The 20,454-nt window shown below is 43.7% G+C and overlaps 2 protein-coding genes across 3 annotated transcripts; one reads left to right on the top strand and one right to left on the bottom strand.

Annotated features, from left to right (window-relative positions):
* Positions 1–2,364: 2,364 nt before the first annotated feature.
* Positions 2,365–12,319, bottom strand: TYW5 (tRNA-yW synthesizing protein 5). Of its 2 annotated transcripts, XM_055811528.1 has the most exons (8): positions 11,970–12,119; positions 11,112–11,266; positions 8,021–8,090; positions 6,758–6,802; positions 6,096–6,233; positions 5,096–5,183; positions 4,480–4,596; positions 2,365–2,770 (listed from the first exon to the last, which is right to left on the bottom strand). In XM_055811528.1, the coding sequence occupies exons 1-8, from the start codon at positions 12,057–12,059 to the stop codon at positions 2,514–2,516; spliced, it is 960 nt and encodes a 319-aa protein (XP_055667503.1). In that variant the 5' UTR covers positions 12,060–12,119; the 3' UTR covers positions 2,365–2,513. The 2 variants fall into 2 exon arrangements, with proteins under 2 accessions (XP_055667503.1, XP_055667502.1); XM_055811527.1 differs by lacking the exon at positions 11,112–11,266 and having other exon boundaries at positions 11,970–12,319.
* On the top strand, positions 12,318–18,883 carry MAIP1 (matrix AAA peptidase interacting protein 1). The gene is made up of 5 exons (XM_055811529.1): positions 12,318–12,638; positions 13,857–13,928; positions 15,703–15,829; positions 16,821–16,971; positions 18,790–18,883. Exons 1-5 carry the CDS (start codon positions 12,318–12,320, stop codon positions 18,866–18,868), a joined length of 750 nt encoding a protein of 249 aa, XP_055667504.1. The 3' UTR covers positions 18,869–18,883.
* The last annotated feature ends 1,571 nt before the right edge of the window (positions 18,884–20,454 follow it).

The following is a 20,454-nucleotide window of genomic DNA, read 5'->3' as shown; positions in this document are numbered from 1 at the left end:
TATTAAATAAGAAATTGAAGAAACTGGTTCAAAGTGAAAACAGGGTGGCGCAGACAGAACAGCTACTGTGCTGGTCTTCCCACTGATCCACACAAGAGTAGTTTTTGTTGATCTTCCTTGGATGTGCACTTATGTTGCAGCTGGTGGGGTCTGCTGACAGTCTGAGAAGGGGAAAACCAGAGGGGTCATGGGGAGGGGAGAACCCCAACCGCTCTCGATCCAGAGATTTCTCACAGAGCACTGGGAGGGAAGCACGAGCAGGGCTGGGTTATCCACCAGCGGACCAGGGTGAGATACAGCTCATTTGCTGGCACATAAAAAATAAAATAAAGGCTTCAATTTAAAGTTGGTAGAGTGAAGAGGAAATAGCTACACTTGCTGTAGCACTTGGCTCAGGTTTAGCTCGGCATGACTCTTCCCAACCAGGTACATGCTTCCCAGCCAGCCTTCATGCCAGCCTAAACCAGTGAACGGCTGCAGCTTTCCTGCTGGGCTGCCTCAGCACCAGTGACTGCACCAGAGGGATGCAAGGGTCTCCTTTGCCCTAAGGTCTTTAGGTTAATAGTTTAAAAGCCTCCCTTACAAAATATTCAAAATGGCATTCTGAATACTCATGGCTTGACAGATCTTGTTTATGCTTTTCACACACATACTGTGAAACAAGTACTATTGAAAATCTTAGTAGCACCATTGGGTGGCACAGCAGTGCACGTCTTTGGCCCACAGGATTTTCCTCCTTTTACTTTGCCCTCCCTCTGAAGCACAGCAGGCAGCACAGCAGGCACCTCTTACTGGCTGAGGCACAGCTGGGTCACTCAGACACCAACTGTGCTCCACCGAGTTTCCCATGCATAGTGTGGAGAGGGCCTGAGAGCACCAAGCTGGCACTTCTCCTGGGGACAGAGCATCGAGAAACAGCAGAATGAGGGATGAGCACAGCACTGCTCTGCACTAGCGTGCTGGGAAGCTGCTGGTGGCTGGTTAAAAGCGACAGCCGTGCAGGCACAACGCTGGAGGCAGCTCTGGCTAACCCTGCAGGCGCCCCAAGCCTCTCCATTCAGTCCCCGCTCCCACAGCGCACAACTGTGCGCCTCCAAGTTCAGTTGGGGCCTCAGTGTGGCCAGGCCAACAAAGCCAAGAGGCTTCCCCAGCCGAACAGAGACCGGGAGCCTGCCTCAGGAGCATGCACAAGCAATCCTTGTTCGTTTTTGAACAAAAATTTTGGGAGACCTATTTGTGATCCCAAATTTAAATTCTGCCCTCGGAACGTACAATGATGCCCATCAGAATCGCTTGGCTGGCTCCATTCATCCCTATTCACTGAGGTGGCCGGGTGCCCACTCACATGGTAGCAGACTATTTTTACTGCGATGAACTGCCAAGAAGAACAGGTTTAGAAGAATAATCTGCACAGTATTGCAATCGTCTGCTCTTCTGGAGAAGGATTTTCCAGCACTCTAATAACACCACATATCTATTTAGTCTAAGAACTTTCAACAAGTTACAGGCCTCAAAAGATACCACTAGAAGTAACAGACTGACCTAAGTCAGATAAACACTGCATTCCCCAAGCAGCACAAGTAGTAACATTGGAGGGATTTCCAAGGGACAGGGACCACCTGTCTTTCCTGCAAGGTGCCCGTCTTTATTTCACAAGGCCTCTGTAAGCACTGCAACCTGCTGAAAGGTGACCACCTACAACACCTGTACAAAAGGCTCCAGCCCAAAAGGCACAATGCAACCCCCTTTCACGCAGTAGCATTAGCACTCAAAATCATAAAGCCTCAAACACTGCTCCAAACAGAGCCTACATCTACTCCCGAAGGATGAACTTCAGCATCTGGGACTGTAGCTGGATGGATTTGTGGGCACGAGTTGCAAGCATTTCACAGCTGCAGGAACAGCAGCGCTGCCCTGGCACAAGGTTTGCTTTTGCTGCCTCACATGTTACGCAGCCCAGGCAGGGGTACATCTGCTGCATGGCTCTAAGCTCCGCCTTGCCCACCCTCCGTGTCACCACCACAGGGAGCAGACACACCCCACCCCCCCATTACCAGGCTATTACTTACTCCAGGAGAAACCACCACCACCATAGTGGCTTTCTGGGGCCTCCTCAGAGACTGCTGTGGCTTCCTGAAACTTCAGTAAACGAGGCAGTGTTCAGGAAGATGTGCAGTAAGCGTACATGTTGTCAGCCCAGCCCAGATACCGAAACTTCTGTTCGGAACAGTGAAGTAGAACACTCCAAAGAGGAGAGTTGTATGTACAGGCACTGCAAATGCACACCTTGGCGTGGGAGAGACCATCCCTGCATCAACGCAGATGGCACACTCACTGCACAGGAAGAACAACAAGAACAAAACCTACAAGATAAAAGCTATATTGATAAACATTGATCTGTAACAAAGTTTACAAGTCTTACAGAAAGCATATGTATGTACATATGGACAGTTTCCATATTCACATACAACTTTCTACTTTCACAGGAGCCTGCCGAATTACAATGTGTTACTTTATCCGCAGTCACTCCTGTAGGCTTTTTCTTGGATGCGTAACACCATTCTCCGAGCATAAAAATCCCTATATTCTTCAGGTAGCTCTTCAAGCGTTTTCAAGGCCCTGTCCAAGATCTGTAAAGCTCTAGAGGCTGCCATGGGATCTTTATTTCCGTAAGCGTCACTCTTATCATAGGACTCAGCAGGAAGGTGCTTCCAAAAGACATTCACTGCCACTCCAAATTCTTCAGAAATTACACTGTGGAACCACAGAGCTGTAGAAATAAGTAATTTTCATTTTAGACATTCTATCTGAAACGTCCACGTGACTCCTAACAAGTGTCAGAATCGCCCAAACCAAATCTAGTTGAGGAAGAGCCACAACTACTGTATGTTTTGTTTAGTTATAAATATTCTCCCCCAAACATATTGCACTGTGCCAGACTTCAGAAGTTCTTCAAGATGTTTACGTCAATCCGTAACTTCACAGAAAAGTAACAACTGCTGAAGTTTAAAGAGATACTGAAACATAAGCAAACGATAGGCACATGCAGACATCCTCCCCATTCACCTCACTCATCTCTACTCTGAACACAGAGATCTGTTTTCACAGATTTAGTCCCTAACCTTGCACGCATTGTCCAAGCGTTGATGTAAATCACCAGCAACAGACAATCCAAGTTGCCAATCTTTTCATAGTGAAGTCATGAGGCTTTTCAATTGAATCATCATAGTTGTGGTAAGGGAGCAAAGACATTTCTGCCTCCTCAAGTACATGTAAAAAGTAAGTTTAATATGGTGTATTTACCCTATTTCAATTTTAAGCTAAAAGACCAAATGCCGTGTTTATAGCAGCTTATTTGCTTGTATGTGCTGAAGATATAGAAAAGCTTTTTCTAAGAAACAAACAAGATGTTTCCTTCAGGTTAGGAAAAGGGGCTGCTTCTACCTTCTCCAGAATAACCACACACATTTCTCAAAGAACATCTCCTTTTTTCAGTGTTATGCATTCCAGAAGGCTGACAAAGCTAGCACATTCTCTACTCTCAAAAATCCCTACACTCCCCAGTCATTCTTAAGAAGAGAGTGCTGAGTCTGGACCAGCACACCTACTGGCAAAGGCAAACTAGTACCTGTACTGCACAGAACAAACCAGAAATTAGGTGTGCTGCCATTAGCAAGTGTGACACGCCTTTCACTAACTGTGACCAAAAGGCTGTTCTATAGAAAACAACACAAATGGCAAGTGCAAAATTAAGTAATGCATCCAAGGCTAAGAATCTATTTCAAAACTTCCTAAAAACCAACTGCCCTCTTGTTCACTGGCCTATTTATACTGCCCAGGTAATATGAAAAGCTGCAGAATAAGTATCTGCCACAAGCTCATGACAACTTAAAATAAAAAATTAGTAACAAGTAGGATTAGTTAAAAACAGGAGTAATTCACATGCCTTTCCCTGATCACCAAAATTTTGTCATCTCAGCCTAGGAAGCAGCTTTAATATTTTCTGCTTGTGCAAAAAAATTATTAGGATTTGTCTTTCCATTCCCCAAAGGCAATTATAAAGTTCTAGAAGGTCCAATAACTCCACCATCCATAACTCTCATCAAATCTCATGCCTCAGTTCTTAAGTGCCAGAGCTACAGAAGAACAGAAACAGTGCTTCGCTCAAATTCTGTCATTAGGAAACTCAGGTCACTGAAGTAATTTCAGATTTCATGAGATGAGTTTAAAATGCTGATCTATTAAGACACAAATTCAGAAGCACAAGGTATAATCTTGAGGGAAGTAAAGATTTGTAGACATAACACCTTTTATTAGGCTAATTAGTACAGTTGGAAGAAGCACACAAGTTTTGCCAATGTCTTTAGATGCTCCTACTTTTAACACAGAAATGCTTTAGTCACCTCTTACCATCCCCGGAAATGATAAATTTGCAAAGAAAACTTTAAAAACACAAGGTGGTCAGGAACTGTTACTTACCTGGAATAAACAACACGTCTCCTGCTTCCAGAACACATTCATAGCGCCTGGCCTTCACAAAAAGTGGGTATTTCTGTAAGTCTGGGTTATCCACATCCAGCACCTCTGACTTAGTACCTAGGAAGGTTTTCAATAGTAATGAATAAAACGTCCCTACGCTTCCAACAGTAACAAAGCATTATCACATTGCTGGAAATGGCAGTTACCGAATCAAATTTAATACTGGTTTATTGTTCTGTAATTCTTCTAAAAGCTGGCACTCCTCACTTACTGAAAAGACATGCTCTCTCCTGTTGCCTGTACTGCTTCTGTAACCACAGCCTTAATAACATTAAAAGACACTTCCCCTGACATCGAAAACACCATTCTGAGTCCAGAGAGAATGCTACTCCTACACAGTTAGGTGCTGCAAACAGAACCAGGCAAAGCTGCTGTGCTCCTTGGCACACCTCCTAACCTGCCCCGCTAAAATGATTAGCTGTGGCTAAGGCAAAACAGAACCAGTTAAGGGACCAAATGACTTCTCTTACATCAAGCTGTCTGTCAAGTGATTTTGTGAGCTGGGAAGGCAACCACGATCATCCAGCTCTGAACTACACATATATGACATGCATACCTGATAAATATAAATAGGGTGCATCTCGAGGACTATACAAAACAACTCGTTTTTTCCCTGTTACTTGGATTAAGAAGTTATCCATTACCTGGAATAAGCACAGTGAGAGAAGTGTCAGCCAAGAGTTAAGAATTAATACATAGGCTGCAACCAATCTAAAATATCATCAGATTAAAGAGGGCATTATTAAAACCTTCACATGTTAAGAATTAGCTAAAAGAGCTTCCACACCTAGTTAATCTATAAAACTCAAGAACATGAGCTACTTTACCCCCTTAGCTGCACATTCTTGACAAACAGTATAGCTGGAAATATAGCACATACTGCTTTCCAACAACTTTATTGTTTTCCTGAAAAAGGAATCAAGTTCTTCCATGTTAAAACACAAAGACATACCACACTTCAGACACATAAACCAGCAAAATATAATACAAAATACATTTGGCATTACTTTTCTTTTTCAGTGTTACCCTGGCCTCATTTTGCTGACTTTCTATTCATGAAGGATTCTTTTTCCTCATTATAATGCAAAAACCTATTTTTCTTAAAAATAAATTTATTCAGAATTACACCATACAATGTTAGAAGACAATCTTATTTGGAATCTACCACACTGCAGCAACAGACCATCATGATCATTGTACAATTACCAAAAATACGGCCATCAGAATAAAAAAATGCAAGTAATGTTGAAGATGAAAGTGTTGAAAGTTACCGTATTTCAGATTTTTAACTGGAACGCAAATCAGTAAAAAAAACCAAAAGGGGTTTGTGTGAGAGAATCAAACATCATTTAATCTTACAAGCATGGAACTAGACACAAAACCAGTAAGATATTATGCCCACACAACACATCTATTTAACATTCACTGTACCAGCAAATGTGATTCATTTCACTATTCCAAAGTATATGAAGTCTGTCATTAACTGATCTTTGTCAGATATTGGCATCTTAATATCTCAATAATAAGCAACATTTTATGCTAAACATGTTACCTACATCGTAATGTGTCCATAACTGTAATCCAGCTGAGCTGATGCGGAAGATGCTAGAGAAAAATTGTTCCTTCTCAAAATACTCTGGAATGTGAATATCTTCTGCCAAAACAGGAAACTGCTTTCTGATATCTGCAATATCCTGAAACAAAAAGGATGTAACTCTCAGAGAGAACCATATATGCACATTCAATAAAGGGAGTACTTCACTATCATTTCCCACCACTCATGGTGGGAATTTCACAGGGCCAGAATTTCAGCATTGGTGAACAGCTGAAAATAGCAATGCTTTTTGGTCATTACCCTTTCAGCACTGACTTTGTCAACGATATTAATAAGAACAGCCAGAGCTGCTTTGAAGCAGAGCAGCTACATATCCCACTGAAGGAGCAAGAGATCATCATCATTAGTTTACAATGAAAGCTAAAGAATGGGAGCTGAGTAATGTACTCTTCAGTGATCAGCCAAGCCCTCGTGTAACAGCAACTACTTTAGACACTTAGTTTTAAATATGCTGACCTAAATCTAGTCAGATGCACAGGCTAAATGACCATAAACAAGTTGTATGCCTGTAGTACACCGCCAGCAGATGATGACAGGCTTTTAAAAATATTCCTGAACTGCAACTTGACAATGTTAGAACATTTGCAATCTCAAGTAACTCACCTTCCTAGCATCTTCACCCACTGATCGCAAGTAGTACTTCTCATCCTGAGGGCGGCACAAAACGAGAACTGTTTTGATTGGTTTGTTTGGGTTTTTTTAAGAAGAATTAAAAACACACTTAAACAAAGAGCCTGTATTTTCTCCTTCATCTAATGCAGGGCTTCATTAAAATACATACGAATAGATGGCATTTACAGAATCAGCTGCTGTTACACTGCCTTTACTCTACTGCTCCCTGCTGTTCATCTCCAGAACCGAGAGAAGTATGTTAAACTAACACTACGGAGCGAGGCTTGTCAGCTGCTTCACCGTTGCTGTTACGGAACAGATTGAAAGCAAATGCGGATTGTCATTTAAGTTCTTCACAAAACTGATGCAGGAAGCTATTTCAATTGTCTTCAAAACTTACAGCACCCTACGTAGCATTAAAGGTAAAAAGCAGGTCTGCATTCAAAACCATTTACTTCCTAATCATGATAACCTGAAAAATCCCTGGTTTGAACACTGATTCATAAAGATAGCCACATGTTTGCTACTCACAAATTGTATCACAATAAATCTGTGTTGTATTTCGATAGCAGGTGTAACCAAACCCTGAAATAGCTTCATGACACTTTCTTGCAAAACACATTAATGATCACAGATAAAACCGTCGAGCCATTTGGGTCAGAAGGGACCTTGAAGACCACCTAGTCCCACCCCCCTGCCCTGGGCAGGGAGACCTTCCACTAGAGCAGGGTGCTCCCAGCCCCGTCCAGCCTGGCCTTGAACCCTCCCAGGGACGGGGCACCCACAGCTGCTCCTGGCAGCCTGTGCCAGCGCCTCGCCGCCCTCACCGTGAATAATTTCTTCCTTATGTCTAACCTAAATCTACCCACTTTTAGTTTAAAACCACTACCTCTTGTCCTATTGCTACAGGCCCTACTAAAAAGTCCATCCCCATCTTTCTTATAACCCCCTTTAAGTATTCTAAAGCAAGGTTTGATTTCTAAATTTTATGCTGAAATTTTTGCTCATGTAGGCAGTTTTGGTTAACAGAAACAGGATGACTAAAGTGAACCACACCATGCACACAAAAAACCAACTTCCAAGAACAATTACTTCTCCCCACTTTTTTCCCCTCAGCTCCAAAGCTACACAAAACAGCTAAGCCTCAGATCAAGTGCTTTACCAGAGCAAAATTTTAAATTACAAATCATCATCTTCCCCTCCATATACTGGCAAAATAACCAACAGAAGAAACCTTAACACTAAGGAAGCTACCTCAGAAAGGAAGTACTCCTTGTGTTTGACTTCAGCTGCTCTTCGTACAAATACATCAAAAGGCAGAGTTCTGAAATACAAATATTTAAATTTATAGAGTGAATCAATGTAACGACACATGGTCTAAACGGCAGGTTTAAAATCATAAGCTCCCTTACTATGCTAGTATAACTGAAGATGCAATACACTGCTCTATTATTTTTTTTTTAATATTCATTTAACATGGTGACTAATCAGTGTTTGCGGTAGATGTTTGAAGAGTTCTACAGAGATAGAAATCCTACACTTACAAACCTCTCTGCTTTCATAAATTGTTCCAGTGTATACCCAAACAGAATCATATAATTGCTGAGGCTGGTAGGCACCTTTGGAGATCCTCCAGTCCAACCCCCTTGCCAAGAGCAGCGTCAACTAGGACAGCATCCAGCTGGGCTTTGTATGGATGGAGACTCCATCCTCTCTGGGCAACCTGTTCCATTGTTTGACCACCCTCACGGTAGAGGTGTGTGTGTGGATTAAACAGTTAGAATTTCCTGTATTTAAGCTTGTGCCCGTTGCTTCTTGTCCTGTCACTGTGAACCACCAAATAGAGTGTGGCTCCATCTTCTTTACCCCTCTGTTAGCTCTTCATGCACTTTGATAAGATTCCTTCTTGAGCTTAAGAGGTCTGAATGGTTTGAGTCACAGTGCGAGAAATTACTTCACGGTCAAGTTAAGACTCAAACTGCAGCCAATGCCCAACAATACTTGCTTAGACTATTTCTCTAACAGTGTGTCATTTTTAGGCTTGTTTACAGTACATATTTATAAATGTGCAGAAAGCTCAGCAGCCAGAAAATTATTGCAGGTGATATACGTATGTTTACGCCTATGCATTTTTTGCTATAAATTTGTGCATGAACACAGATACCTATCTTCATTTGTAGATCTGTAAAATTTATTTGTTACCTGATTTTATATCTTTTAAAATATATTCTACCTCAGCTGAGAAAAACACGGGAATCTTGGTGTTTTCAAGTGTTATTTTATAGTTTTCCTTGAATTTGTTAAACAACTTCAGAAGATTCAAAAAGAATCACTGGGCATTATAGCCTGGACCTCTGAAGTCAATGAAAGTGTGGCACATTTATTTAAGTAATGGGAGCTTTCTGTAAAGATTACAGATTTTGGCATCAGTTGATGGCTGAATGGAAAACCAAGCACAAGTGTAACAGGACATGTATTCGTTGTTAAAAATATTATGTTATGGAGTCAATGTCATGTTCATTCAATTCACCATCTCAAATGAAGTATCACCAGATAACAAATATATTGCAAGTAAACATCAAATTTCAGAGCAACCACCACATATCCAGGGTTAAGAAGAAGCTATCCTCAAGCAAGATTTTTCATGATCCTGTTATCCCTTATACCAGAACGTGACCTACATCTGACAGTACTTAGACCACTTCTCTAAACATTTTAGGCTTGCTTGTAACAGTCAAACACCACCACCTGTGAAGCCAATCTAAAACCAACGAAGCAAAACCCAGCCCTTTAATTGAGTCCAACTTCAATAAGATGAACTGTTGTATCATGCTTATTTACATTTGCTACTGAGGAGAAAGTGAGGGCACAGCTCCTCGAGAGCTTAAACTGACACATGCTGGCGCTGCCACAGCTCTGCCCCTGCTGCCTACCCTAATCATCCCATCTCCTCCCTTATGCTAGCACTGGCGCTCATCTGACCTCACGGTGAACCTGCTTGCAAAGCTAAAACAGCAGAAAAACATTCAGATTTCTGCAGCACATCACCACACAGCTGAATGAGTTCCAGAACCAACATAAAGGCAAGGGTAGGAGCATGCAACTTACAACAGGACTGCAGTACTACTCAGAGGCACCAGTTGAAACTCATGGGACTTCTTGTCAAGTCCTCAGTGTTTCTATTTTTTCAGTTCTACTTATTCTCCCTTCATGTTAGAATAAGGGGCTTGCTGTGGAGAGGGTCAAAGCTTCCTGAATTTCAAGCAAAGTAGGTGAACGTCCTAACACCTGCTCTAATGAAGTGCCACCAGAGCACCTCCACATGACTGTCTACAAACCTGCTAAAACTAGCACGCTGGATCAGCTCTATGGGAACTCACATATTAAAGAGATATTATGAAAAGAAACAAAATAGAGCAGGAAAAAGAAAACATGGAGATAAGACAAAGTCATTCAAGTATGACCTCAAAAGTTCATTATGCAACAAGTGGAATATAATATGATTATAAGGTGGATTTTCCCATGAACAACAGGCTCCACTTAGAGACTTGTAGCTTGTTTACACATAAGAGCATATGCTTCTGCCTGCTTAGAAGTTTAACAGACTGAACACATCATGCTTCCACTTAGGGAAAGCAAACTGTAACTAAAATAAAGGCATTTACCTTTGAAGAACACTACGACTGAGATTAGATGAACTCTCAAGAAACATTCTGGCAGCTACACGAAAGGAACTTCAGAAAGAGATCAAGAGTTTATGTGACCCACATCAAGATTAAAGACCTGGTGAAACGTGCAGTATCCAGTAGTTTGAACATTTTGAGAACTGCACATGCTAACTTAGGAAGGAGCCTTGTTTTAATTAGTAACATCCCTCCTAGAGAGGAGTAGCATGCTGGCCACAGGCCATCATACAGAGGTTCACACACATGGTCAGAAATTAGCATTGTTCAATAACATGGAACAGAACAGCACTAGAACAAAACAACGTATCAACTAGTATAAAGGGGGTTTGGACTGCTTTTTTTAATTAATGCCAGCAAATGCCACGCTCCGGATTCCTACAAGAGTGCTCGGTGAAAATATCTCTGTAACGCTTCTTCACGCTGTCTCACTTTTGAGGCCCTGTTTGGCCCCTCCTTTCACCCTTGGAGTGTTTATTCAGGGTGTTGAGATATTTGTGGAATGCAAAGAGGGGGAAATCAAGCACAGTGCTTTGCTACGTAATCTACATTTTTCACATAGCATCTTCATATTCCCACCCTCAGCTTCAAACAGATGCACTGTACGTCTGAAAGTTATAAGCAGGTGCCTTTAAAATAGAATAAGCCTTGGCATGAAGTACCTATACACAAAGTTCTTACTGAGGAAATCCATCTGGGGCACTGCAGAAACATGAATCTTTACTTGTTTAGATCCTTCGGCTTGGCTCAAGTAATCTACTGTCCATTTCGTTGTGCAAGCACCCAGGTCCACGCCTTTCAGCACTGTCGGCTTTCTCTAGGCAGAAAAAAAACCAACCCCAAAATATGTAATTAAACTGTGAAATGATCACAGCATCCAGTGGAAGAAAACCCCATAGTTAGTTTTTCAGACCAAGTACATGCAAACAAGTCAGCAGAGTGCCGGGGCCCGCTACACAGTCACACCGGCTGCGCCGGCCACCAACCGCAGTGCGAACCGCAAGTCCGGCCCGTGGGACGGCGGCCGGCGGCGCCCGTGGGCGGTGGCCGGGGGACGGCGGGGCCCGTGGGGAGCAGGCTCCGGGCCGGGGCCGAGGGCGGGGTGCGGGCATGCGGCGGGGGGTGCGGGCATGCGGCCCGGCCCCGCCGCCAGCCGGCCCGGGGGCAGTCGGCGCCCCACGGCAGGACCTCCCTGCGCCTGCACTGAGGCCGCTCCACGTACGCGGCCGCCATCGGGTCGGACCCAGCGCCCGCCCGCCCAGAGCAGCGTAAAGGCGCTTCTGCTCCGGACCGGAGCCGCGAATGAAAAGGGGAGCCGCGGCGGCAGCCACAGCCAGGCCCCTCAGCCCAGCCGCGGGCCAGGGCCTGCCGGCAGCGCGGGGCGCGTTCGCGGGCAGCTGGCACTCGCTCCCGCGCGCAGGGGAGGCCCGAGCCCGCCCGGCACGGCCCGGGGGCCCGGCCTTCCCCTGCAGCCCCGCTCCAGCCGGGACCCGCTCGCACCGCCGCCCCCCCGGCCCTACCCGGGGATAGAGGTCCCGCAGGAACTGCTCCCGCGCCGCCTCGGCCAGCCGCGCCACCGGCACCGCCACGGCCGCCCCCCGCGCCTCCATGGCCGCCACGGCGCCCCCGCCCGCCGGAAAGCGCAGCTGGTGCAGCAGCGTTCCCGCTCCCCCTGCCGAGCGCGGCCCCGGGCTGGCGGCTCCCCCCACCGCCAGGACGCTGCCCCCGCGCTCCTCTGGGCCGGCGCGCCCGCCGCCGCAGGCCGCCGAGCTCCCGCGCCCGCCCCGCCGTGAGGGAACGAGCGGCGTAGGCCCCGTTTCCCGCGGGACCGTAGCCGCGGCGGGACGGGGCGGGCGCCAGTGGCCGCCATGGCGCTACGCGCGGCTCTGGGCTGCGGCCGCTGGCTCGCCCGCGCTCTGGCAGCGCCGGGGGCGGCCCGGGTCCCGCCGCCGCTGCCCGCCGCCGCCTCGGTGCTGCTGCCGGTCGGGCCCCGCCCGCTCCGACCCGCCGCCCGCTTCGCCAGCACCGCCGGGCCGGGCCCGGGGCCCGAGGGCCCAGCGCGGCGGGTGGTGGTGGTGAGGATCACCAGCCCCTTCGCCTGGCTCCGCACCCGCTTCTACTACCTGCTCATCCGCCTGTACTTCGACCAGGAGTTCAGCATCGAGGAGTTCACGCGGGGGGCCAAGCAGGTGAGAGCCGAGCGGCCGGCGGCGCTTGACCCGCCGGGCCTTGGGGCGCGAGGGGGGTCGGCGCGGCGGGCGAGCTGGCTGCGGAACGGCTCCCCGCGCCCTGAGGGGTCCGCGCTTCCCGCCCCCAGCCCCGCGGCGGGCCAGCCACCTGCCCTGCGCCGACCGGGGGAGGACCGCGGGCTCCGGCCCCCTGCCGAGCGGGCCGGGAGAGCAGCCAGGGGTGCGCGTTCCTCGGCTGCTTTTCCCCGGTTCCCGAGTTAAGGTGGGCTGGTGCCGCCATCCCCGCCGGGGCGGGGGAGGTGCCCCAAGTGCGTTGGCGGGAAAACGCGCCTCCCCGCAGCTGGTTTTCCTGAGGTGAAAGCTGGGCGGGCGGGGGGCTGGCGCGTACGATCTATGAATCCCGACAGGCCGGAGTGTGTCAAAGAAGGGGTGAGCTCACAGCTGATCGCAGAAAAATTACAGGGTTACCTGCTCTGAAACTGCAGTTACCGAATTTAACGTTAAAAACCAAACAAGTCTGAAGGACGCACCAGGTGGTAGCGGGCAGAATGTTAAACCGCTTCAGATCAGCTCAAGAGATAAAACCCCTACACCGAGTGGGTCGCCATGCGTGCAGAACCGTCCGTTTTGCTTTGCCGTGTTATTTTGGTTCGCTGTCGAGCCCTGAACACTCCCCATTTCACAGGCACGCTATTTGAACACCTAGAGGCATTATTATATAAATGCACTTGCAAAATTGAGGGGAGAAGGGGAGCCGAGTTTCCTGAAGTTTAGAAACTAAGCCAGATTTAGAAAGAAATTTTGTAAAACTAGAGCTTCTGCTTTGCCTGAAAACAGGAGATGAGCTGGGAAAAGGAGCAGTAGAACAAAATATTTATGTGGAAAAATATAAACTGAATTATCAAAAACAGTAAAAGAAACAGCTCGTATAGCAGTAATTTTTTTTTTTTAGGTAAGCTATGCATTCAATTGCTTGTTATCAAAAGGTTTGATGCTTTAAATGAGAGACTGAAAAGAAACCTTACATTCTTATCAGTGCATGGATGTTTTTAATGCTGGAGAGTTTCCATTCCAATGGTGATACACTCTGAAAACATTGAAATCTTAAATCATGGAATATTTCAGTAGCTTGTCACACCATGATGGATTCGTCTGAAAAAAAAAAAAGCTGATTTAGTGTTATTTGTTCATGTATTTCTCTCTCTCTTTTTTTTTTAGGCCTTTTCTGTTGTTTCAAAACTGTTGTCTCAGCGTAAACTTGACCTGCTGGATGAACTTGTATCAGCAGAGGTAAATGGTTTCCATCCTTATTCTAGCAATTGATTTTCCATTATGATGTAAAATACATTCATCCTGTCATTATCTACATATACTGCCAGTTTGGCTTAGTGGGAAAAACAGCATAACACCGAACAGGGCAGCTGCTCATCCTGCAGCTTTTTTGTTTTTCATTTCAAAGCATGAAACTTAATTTAAAGTTCCTGTATTAAAAAAAAAACATAAAATCATATTCTTGCCATTGGGCATAAGGACCAGTTGCTAAAAAGGTAGCTGGTGTACCAGAAATGATCGAAAGGCAGTGGGTTCTGGATGGCAGGCAGAATTGCATGCCTCTCTTGGTGTGGGCACTAGCTGACACATTTTGATCTGTGCACCAGAATTCAGATGAAAAAAGGAACTGGTTTGTGCTCATCCCTGATGCTCTAATACATTCCCACCCCTGAGCAGATCATACAGCCAGTTACTGGTTTCAGCTGGAAGGTCTCAGTCCTGTGTCATGGTCTCAGGGATATGGCTGACCTGGCTAGTTAAACATCGGTGCTGTGTGTTCTGGTTTTTATGAATTTTTAATTGCTGAAGTTGTATTGGCATTCCCAGGGGATGGAGGTAGCAGGTCCATCAGAGTCAAGATGAGGAGATACTTCAGGTCTATGTCTGCATTGTTACTGGATGTCAGCTTGGCCAGCTCTATTGCCACCCATGCCTTTGCAGCAAAAATTTTGCTGCTGTTCTAGTGCATCCCCACTGGACAATCTTGGCTTCTCTCTCTGAGTGGAGATAGCAATAAAATGTGAGTTTGTTTCTTGTAGTTGTTTTGAAAGAGCGTCTCCTCCTCCTCTGCTCATCTTAAAATTCTTCAGGTGATGGGGTTAACATTGGTCCAGAGACCTCATGTAGCCAGAGCATGTATTGGATGAGGCTGTGATACCACATGGCTTTCTTGTTGCTTTGGCTAGTGAATTTTATACCTGCAAGATGTACTAGAAACCAGTGTGTTCTAGTGAAGATTGCCTCTTGCTTCCATGTGACCTCTGGGTCTGTTTGTTACTTAAAAATGGCAATCCAAGTTAGGCTAAAAACTGAGTGTGTCCTAAAAATCAGTGCTGCACAGCTTCATCCTTGCTTGTGATGTGTCTTTTCTCATGTGGTGTTGAGGTGGCGCTTCCTGTTCAGTTCACGCACCATACCCTTCTTGACAGAGCTGTGTATGTCTTAGGATGCTCAAATGCTATGGATGTGGATGCAGTACAGAACCTAAGTCCCAGAGCAATGATTTTTTCGGTCTTTTCTGATTTGCAAATGTTTAAACTTTTTCAAATGGGAATGTGGATCACAAAATGGCAAAGATAAACTTAGTGGTAATGGAACTGATTTTCAAGAAATGTGTGAAAGGTAACTAAGAAACAGTTGAATCAAAAGCTAAGGAATATACAGGTAGCAAGACATCAGCAGTGAGAAGGCAGGGTAAGTACGACTGTAGAAGCAAGCTTAACTTGTGCTTTCTGGGCTTACATGCCTTGCTTTGTAACTATTGTTTTGACAGTACCTTTTCTAAACATTTTTTAAAATACTTGGTTTTCATTGGTTTGAACAGTAAATGGATCTTCTTTAATATTGCTGAATTGAGGTTTGGGAGTGCCCAAGCTTCCCAATGCTTTTTCACTCCTGCTGTTGTATATGTTATACAAATGTTTTAGCTATATAGCTGATTTTGTTAATGCAGTAGAAAAGATTGTTACTTCAGTTTCCTAATGAGAAACTAAGTGACTGTTTCTGAATTTAGGTACTTCAGGTGCTGAAGGAAAAGATTTCTTTGCTCCCAGACAACCACAGGGATGCTTTAGCAGCTGACATTGATGCAATCATGTACACAACAGAAGGAGATGTTCGCATTTACTATGATGATGATGGTATGTTTAGAATCCTAAAACGTTTCAGCAATGGGCAGTCTTATTTCCTGATTTTGCTACTAAACAGGCATTCTCCATACAGATGTGTTTTTGAGTACTGTTTCTCATTCCTTGTTTTTCTGCTAATAGTTCATCTATATGTAATTCCTTGACTTCCTTTTAAACCAGAAATTGAGATATTATTGTTAATAAGTCAAGGTACAGTTTTGACTTTTGTTTAGGTTTTGCTCAGTCCTTCTCTTCTGTAGTTTCGGATTTTTACGTTGTTAGTCCTTAGCAATCTCAGACCACTCAACAACAATTATTTGACTGTACGGAGAAAGCTGTTTGCTTCAGCAATGAAAATACATCTTCTGAGATGAATAACAAAGGCTGGATAATGAAATCAGTTTTACTATCTTCACTTCTATTCTGTTTTCATGGAGTATACTTTGTTACTTGATTATTATTTTTTTAAGCTGGTGGTGAGCTTAAACAGGTTTTTCTTTTGGTTGAATACCAGCATTACATGCTCAGTTCACTGTCATACACAGTTGAGATGGTTTGTAGTCTAATCATGGGTCTTCTAGTGAGCATTTCAAATTGTTAGACCCGGTGAGCTTTTTTGCTGTTTTGGGAGATAGGGATTTATTATTTTTTTCTCTTAGATTGCTCCTGAGTTTCAGCTACTCTGCATACTTTTGTAGTATCAGTAGTTGGCTTTGGACCTTGTGGTAACCAGCTTTTTTTCATACGGTTTGACTACATACAGTGTCACGCAACACTCACGATAAAATACATAGCTTTCTACAGAGTGTATTTTTATTGTCGCTAAACAGCATGGATATGGCTTTAAATAGCTTTATCACTCATTATTCTATCATGCATTCTTTATGGTTGAAGTCAGCTGCTCTTCCAGGGTCTCACTAGAAGACACACTAGGTAGCAAATAGGAGTATTTGACCAATGAGAAAAATGAGATCTGCCTTAAGCTTTGATTTATTTCCAACAGGAAGAAAGTTCGTCAGCATCCTGATGTGTTTCTGGTATCTGAATGGTGCTAACCTACCTGAGCAATTACCGGGTGAAGCAAAAGTTTTCCAGATTGTGTTTGGAGATGAAAGCACAAAAGAAAAAAGACATCTTCTAACAGCAAACTATGAGTGAGTTTCTTGTCCCTTTTATTTTTCCTGCACATACGTGGGCTAGCTGTGTGGAAAGCGATTTGGGGAACTGAAAGTTTTCACACTGTGACAGTGCAGAACTGTGTATGTTTTAATTTACCTTATTCTAAATTAGTTCTCTTCTAGCTTTCCAGTTTTGATACTAGGGCCACATTTTTTTAAATACCCCTTAAAGACATTATGTTATTGCCTTGCTTCTGTGTTGACATTAATGGGAATTCTTTCTCTATCAGGAAGAGCAATAGTTGGAGCACTGAATGAGGTTTCTGACCCCTCCCTATACTGCTCCTGCAGCTTTAAGGAAAAAGGCCAATATCAGTTCTTGTTTCCCATTTTTTTGTAGGACAGCTGGCAGCAATGCAGTGAAGCCAAGCAGTTAAGTGTGGTGATGTCACTGCCTGCACAAAAGCCAGTTAGCTGAAAAAGTAGCTCATGAAAGAGGAAATCATTTAGCCAAATGCTTTCTGCAGAAGGGCAGAACAAAGCAAGCATCACCTGGTGTTTGGATAATTTGCGCCACTCTGATCCAAGCCCTCAAAGCATATGTTAGGTAGATAGATTTCCATAGGGATTCTTGTAAATAATGTCTGTGTTAGTGTATGGATGTCAGAGCAGTGCAGAAATACCTGCACATTTGACAAAATGTACTGAAAATAACATTCTCAGAAGTTAGGAGAAGTGAGGATTTTTGTGTGAGAAATACAATATAATCAATGATTTCTACATCCACATTTGAAATGGAGAAGTTATGGGGTCTAGTTGAAGAGGAGCTCTGAAACAAAGGAAGAACTCTGAGGACACGAGTGCTTTTTGCCTGGATGAATTTTTGTGGATCCGTCCATTAGCTGAATTCAGCATTTTCCTTAGAGTTGGAGGCTTCTGAGGCTCCGTTAACTTCAGGAGCCTCCCTTTAAAGCCCTAAGTATCTTCCTAATCCCCAGCAGAGAGATCTTTGCAAGTATACATCCCTTCTGCTATTTACTGTGCTAACCTAAATGCAAATGGGCAGAGATACTATGGGCCTTGGAAGCCTCATCACAAGTATTTGGGTATCTGGAGAAGACAGTTTCCAGGAGTGGATCTGCATGTAATTCCAAAGCCATGAGATTATACTGGTCTTGTCCGCAACATGCAGGTTACTTGTGAGCATGAATATCCAGCCTGAAGCTTAAACTTACCTTTGGATGACAAGCAATCAAAACTGACTTGCTCAGGGAGGAAGGCATTAATGACTACAAAAGGAAGAGGAAGACCCTTTGAAATTGAGGGTGGATGTTTTCATTTTCTTACCAACAACTGTAGAATTTTCTTTCAGGGAGGTTCAGTACTACTGTTAGCTTTATGTTTGATGTATTTCTGAAGATATGTTCAGTTTGAAAGTATAGTTCAGTAAAACTGAAAATGTTCCGGTAGAATGCATAGCATGTGATTTCCCTTTACAATGCAGTTACCGTGCCATTAAATGAAACCCTTTATTTAGAGATGAAGATCTGCCACAAAGCTATATTCATAGTTAATGCTATGAAAACCGAGTGCAGTGAGGGTCTTCACTGTTGCTGCTTGATCCTGTCTGTGGGATCTGAACCGGAAGAGTGTGAAGTCAGTGCACTGTGTTTCTCACTACACTATAGAATTAATTTTGATCCTCCATTTGGGGGCATAAGCATCAGAGTATAAGGAGCCTTTACAGGAATAGCTTTGAACTGAAAAAATTTCTCCATGATTTCTTGTTGGTATTAGTAGCTCTTTAAAGATCAAGTAAATTTTAACAACTCTTCACTTGCTTTCTTTTTTCAGGTTCCAAAGGGAATTTACAGAAGGAGCAAAACCAGACTGGACAATTACACGGATTGAACATCCAAGGCTATTAGAATAAATACCTTTTACAGTCTTTTTATGTGTCATTGTAAATGTTCCGATGTAACAAATACCAGGTGCTTTTTTGGTCTTCCCCTGCCCCCCCCCCTTCTGCCTTCTCCAAAAGAGGGATGAATTTTATATATTTGATTTCCCAAAATTGTTTTTGAAACTTACAGTATGCTGCAGCATTACAATAAAGCCTTTCCCCTGGAACAGGCTAGTACAAGTTTAATTGTTACTAATGCTCATCCAAGGCATTTACACAGCACAGTTTCATGCAGGCCAGTATTATGGGTATGTTGACTTCTTAAATTCTGAGAAGGAATGGTACTACTTGAGGATAAACAACACTTTCATGGCTGGTGGCCCTTCTGAGGTATTTTCCTGTGTTTCTTTTTTCCCTGGGGACTATACAATGTATAACTGAATAATATGCAAGATGAAATAGAGGTAGATGGACTTCTTAGATTGTCTAGCCTCAGCAGTTCATTTTGAGGTAATCTTGCTTTCGAATATATTTGAGATTAAGAAAGTTAGAGCCATTATCAGTGTTTGGTACAGAATTGGAGTAAGAAAAAACTTTTAGCATTGCACTGGGAAAATGGATCAAAGATATAGATATATTTTGAAAAATAAACCCAACATTCCTTTAAATTTAATAACATACAGGCAATTCCAAGTTTAGAGGTTTGTGAAAGAAAGATCGGTCAAAAACATAAATTTAAAAGAGGACCTGACAGTGAAGCTAAATCAAGTCCTCTGTTTGGAATGCTTGCTGAAGAAATGAGTAAGCCATTAAAATTAGATCTTGCAACTGACCAATTTCCCAATTTTCAGGTTACCTCTGTTTCTGGAACATGGGAGTCCTGGTGTAAGTAGCTTAAGGTTTTTTATATGCAGATCTGCAGGAAGTTGGTTTTTTTATCCCCTATCTCAACTTTAAAGATAAAGCTAACTTCCTATGTGGGCATGTTACAGAGATCTGTGCAGTGTTTTGAAAGTGTATAGTATAATTACTGTGGTTCACAGTAGTTGTTATTGAAAGGTATAAATTAAATTTTCTGTAGTTCAGCTCTTTTGATGCAGTGATTTAATGAGACGAATGTTTAAAGTTTATCAAGTTTTTTATGACAAAAATTGTCAGAATAATTACGGGGGTTTTTTCTGCCTTAACAGCAGCAGCAACCTGGCCTTATAATGGGGAGTTTGTCCAGACGACAAATCACAAAGTTTAGCGATGACAGAGCACCTTGTCTTCAAAAGAGAAACAAAATTCTGTATTTAAAATTATATGTAGCCATTTTGTGTACAGTCAATCTGGAAAACTTTGAGGCAAAGCAAAAAAATGTTTATTATTCTGTGGGCCATTTGCTGGAGCGATGCTAAATGGTAGCATGTCCGGTTTGGCCACTGAATGATGTGCTGCAAGAAACTGCAGTCAGATGTATTTGACATAGTAACAGGAGAAACAAGCAGAACACTAGTGAAGTGTGCAGATGCATACTTCTAAAAGAAGGCATTATTATGGAGCAAAAGAAGACAAAAGCCAGTGAAGCCATCTTTATATTCAGGAGTGTCTGCTTTCACATTTAAGTAACAGAG

This window comes from Falco peregrinus, chromosome 8 (genome assembly GCF_023634155.1).
Source record: "Falco peregrinus isolate bFalPer1 chromosome 8, bFalPer1.pri, whole genome shotgun sequence".
Classification (NCBI taxonomy): Eukaryota; Metazoa; Chordata; class Aves; order Falconiformes; family Falconidae; genus Falco; species Falco peregrinus.
Note: the sequence above shows the minus strand (reverse complement) of the source record. Positions and strands in the feature narration are given on the sequence as shown.